This window comes from Macrobrachium nipponense, chromosome 47, assembly GCF_015104395.2.
Source record: "Macrobrachium nipponense isolate FS-2020 chromosome 47, ASM1510439v2, whole genome shotgun sequence".
Classification (NCBI taxonomy): domain Eukaryota; kingdom Metazoa; phylum Arthropoda; class Malacostraca; order Decapoda; family Palaemonidae; genus Macrobrachium; species Macrobrachium nipponense.
The window spans coordinates 29,471,190-29,473,689 of record NC_087222.1 but is presented as its reverse complement, the minus strand read 5'-3'; the positions used below and the strand labels follow the sequence as shown (position 1 = coordinate 29,473,689).

The 2,500-nt window shown below is 47.1% G+C and overlaps 1 protein-coding gene across 2 annotated transcripts in view; it reads right to left on the bottom strand.

The window, feature by feature from the left end:
* Nucleotides 1-2,500, bottom strand: part of LOC135204823 (hemicentin-2-like) — a 338,440-nt gene that overhangs the window by 56,024 nt on the left and 279,916 nt on the right. For both annotated transcript variants that reach the window (XM_064235015.1, XM_064235016.1), the window contains exon 5: nucleotides 285-536. In XM_064235015.1, the coding sequence (XP_064091085.1) occupies nucleotides 285-536 (252 nt within the window). The remainder of the gene's footprint in view (nucleotides 1-284; nucleotides 537-2,500) is intronic.

Sequence of the window (2,500 nt, the reverse complement as noted above, 5' to 3'; positions counted from 1 at the left end):
CTGTCAAGAGTAATGTCAGTCTTAGTGCCCAAACACCTGTCGAGTAATGTCATTTTACCTGTCCCCCACCTTTCCAAGAGTAATGTCAATCCTTATTTCCCAACCACCTGTCAAGAATTAATGTCATCTTTACCTGTCCAACACCTGTCAAAGAGTAATGTCAGTCTTACCTGTCCAACACCTGTCAAAGAGTAATGTCAGTCTTACCTGTCCAACACCTGTCAAAGAGTAATGTCACTTTTACCTGTCAGACACCTGTCAAAGAAAAATGTAAACAAACCCACCTGTTTGCCTGAGGAGCACAGTAGAAGTTAGAGGTCTCAGCACAGGAGTGTTTGCAGCCACACAGGTGAGATTCTGGGCCAAGTGAGCCTTCGTCAGGGAGTCGATATGCAGGGTATTGGTGACGTAGGGCGCCGCTTGGGTATTCGGGGTCACCGTGGAAGGGGAAGAGGAGGTCATGACCTGCCTCTCCTCCTCCTCGGAGTCCAGGAGGGTCGGCCCTGACCACCAGGTCACATTTGGGAGCGGTTCACCTGTTGGGGGAGAGAGATGAAGACAGGTCAATTAGTTCAGGTGAGTGGATATTGTGGTTCTTGCAATGGAATGGGTAGTTGTATAAGGTCAAAGGTCATGTTTTAGATTGTTGGTCGATTCATAACCTCCTTCCCCTTAAAAATATAATGACAAATTAATCCCCCAAGCCCCCGAAAATATAGAAGACGTGAAATAAATGCGAGATAAAGCGTAAATCACGTACGATTCTCGTGTATAAAAGCGAATTTAGCAATGGAATCATTGTTTATATTAGGTCAAAGGTCACGTTTCCCGTCATTTTTAGACTGTGGGTCAATTTATAACTCCCTCCTCCTTAAAAATGAAAGGACAAACTCCTCTCCATAACCTCCCCACAAAAAATAGAAAACGAGAATTAGGTACGAGACAAATCCTAAATGATGTACGATACTGATCCCACATTGCGTCATCATCACGATCATAATAATCCTCATCAGCTGACAGAGGGGGGCGAGGCGGGGATGGGATGATGGGGCCCTCGATCGAGCGTAACGCCCTAATGGCACGGCAAACACTCCACCATTACAGCTTCCATTAATGGATCGCGTCGCTCGTAGTATATATGATGGCGGTGTTGCGAGCGAGCGCGCGCCAGCGGATTAAAAATTGAAGGGACCGTCTTAATCAGCGAATGGGGATGCTCCATTCGCTCAATTCCCGCAGTAATAATGTGTGCTTCTCCGTCGCTGAATTGTTCATTACTGTCGTGCCGTCCATTAAGGGATTTGCCATTGGTTGGGGGGGGGGCCCCGGAAGGAGCGTGACGAGGATTTCAACCACAACACTGTGTTCCTTTGTTTTCGTTCGGTTTTGCCCTGTCAGGGGCATTTCTTGGTTAGATTTCACGCCTTCTCAGGCCTCGAATTGGCCCGCTGCCCTTACCTACGGGTTACCCAGACGTTAAACTATCCTATTTCGACAAGCTAGCGACCAATTTCAGCTGGTAACCCCAGAAACAAACCTTACCCAAAGATGATTGTACAGAAACGACTTTGTGTTTCGCCAAAAACACAAGAAGAGACGAATGAGGGAAGACTGGTAATGTTTCTCTCAAGAAGTCCAGGGGACGAAGGGAAGGTATATAATGCTTCTCGTATAAATTCACTAAGAGCCTACTGGGGTGGGTGGGTGGGTTTTGGGGGGCGTGGGGGGATGGGAGAGAAGGTTATATCCACTCAGGATATCAAGTAGCGAAGGACGTGGAAGGAGCAATCCTTCAGGATATCGGCTTTTCATGGCTGTATCGAAGCCTCTCAGGAGAGCTCACTAAAACCTCCATCCACGTGAACAATTAAGTCGCTAGTAGTCGCTCTCGGTAGGGTCATCAAGTGAGACGATTTAGGGGCTGTGTGGGGGTTGGGGGGGGGGTTATATTTTAGGCACCTTCCCCTGGCCCTTCCAGAGGCGGGGGAGGGGTTGGGGTCCTTTACTACCTATGTGGTTCCTGGTTGCTCCTAAACTGTGGCTTCTGCCAAAGTCATATTTTCTCTCTCTCTCTCTCTCTCTATGAGATAAATAAATACAGAGAGAGAGAGAGAGAGAGATGCATAATGCAGTAATGGAGAGAGAGAGAGAGAGAGAGAGAGAGAGAGAGAGAGAGAGAGAGAGAGAGAGAGATGCATAATGCAGTGTGATGGGGTTCGACGTGTCTTCATTACAGAAATATGAAACTACTCCTCCCTCTCTCTCTCTCTCTCTCTCTCTCTCTCTCTCTCTCTCTCTTCTCTCTCTCTCTCTCAATTAAGTTCTCGTCTCGACTTGCACTATTTGTCTTGGCGATAAATGGCTCGAGTTTCCAGACATGCATCTTTATTTACACTTACTACACAGGTATACAGCGGTATACAAAGGATATAGTATACACTGAGTTAGAAGGGTGTACGTGTGTTCATACTCAGTGTATTTGGAGGCCCTGAGAGTCAAT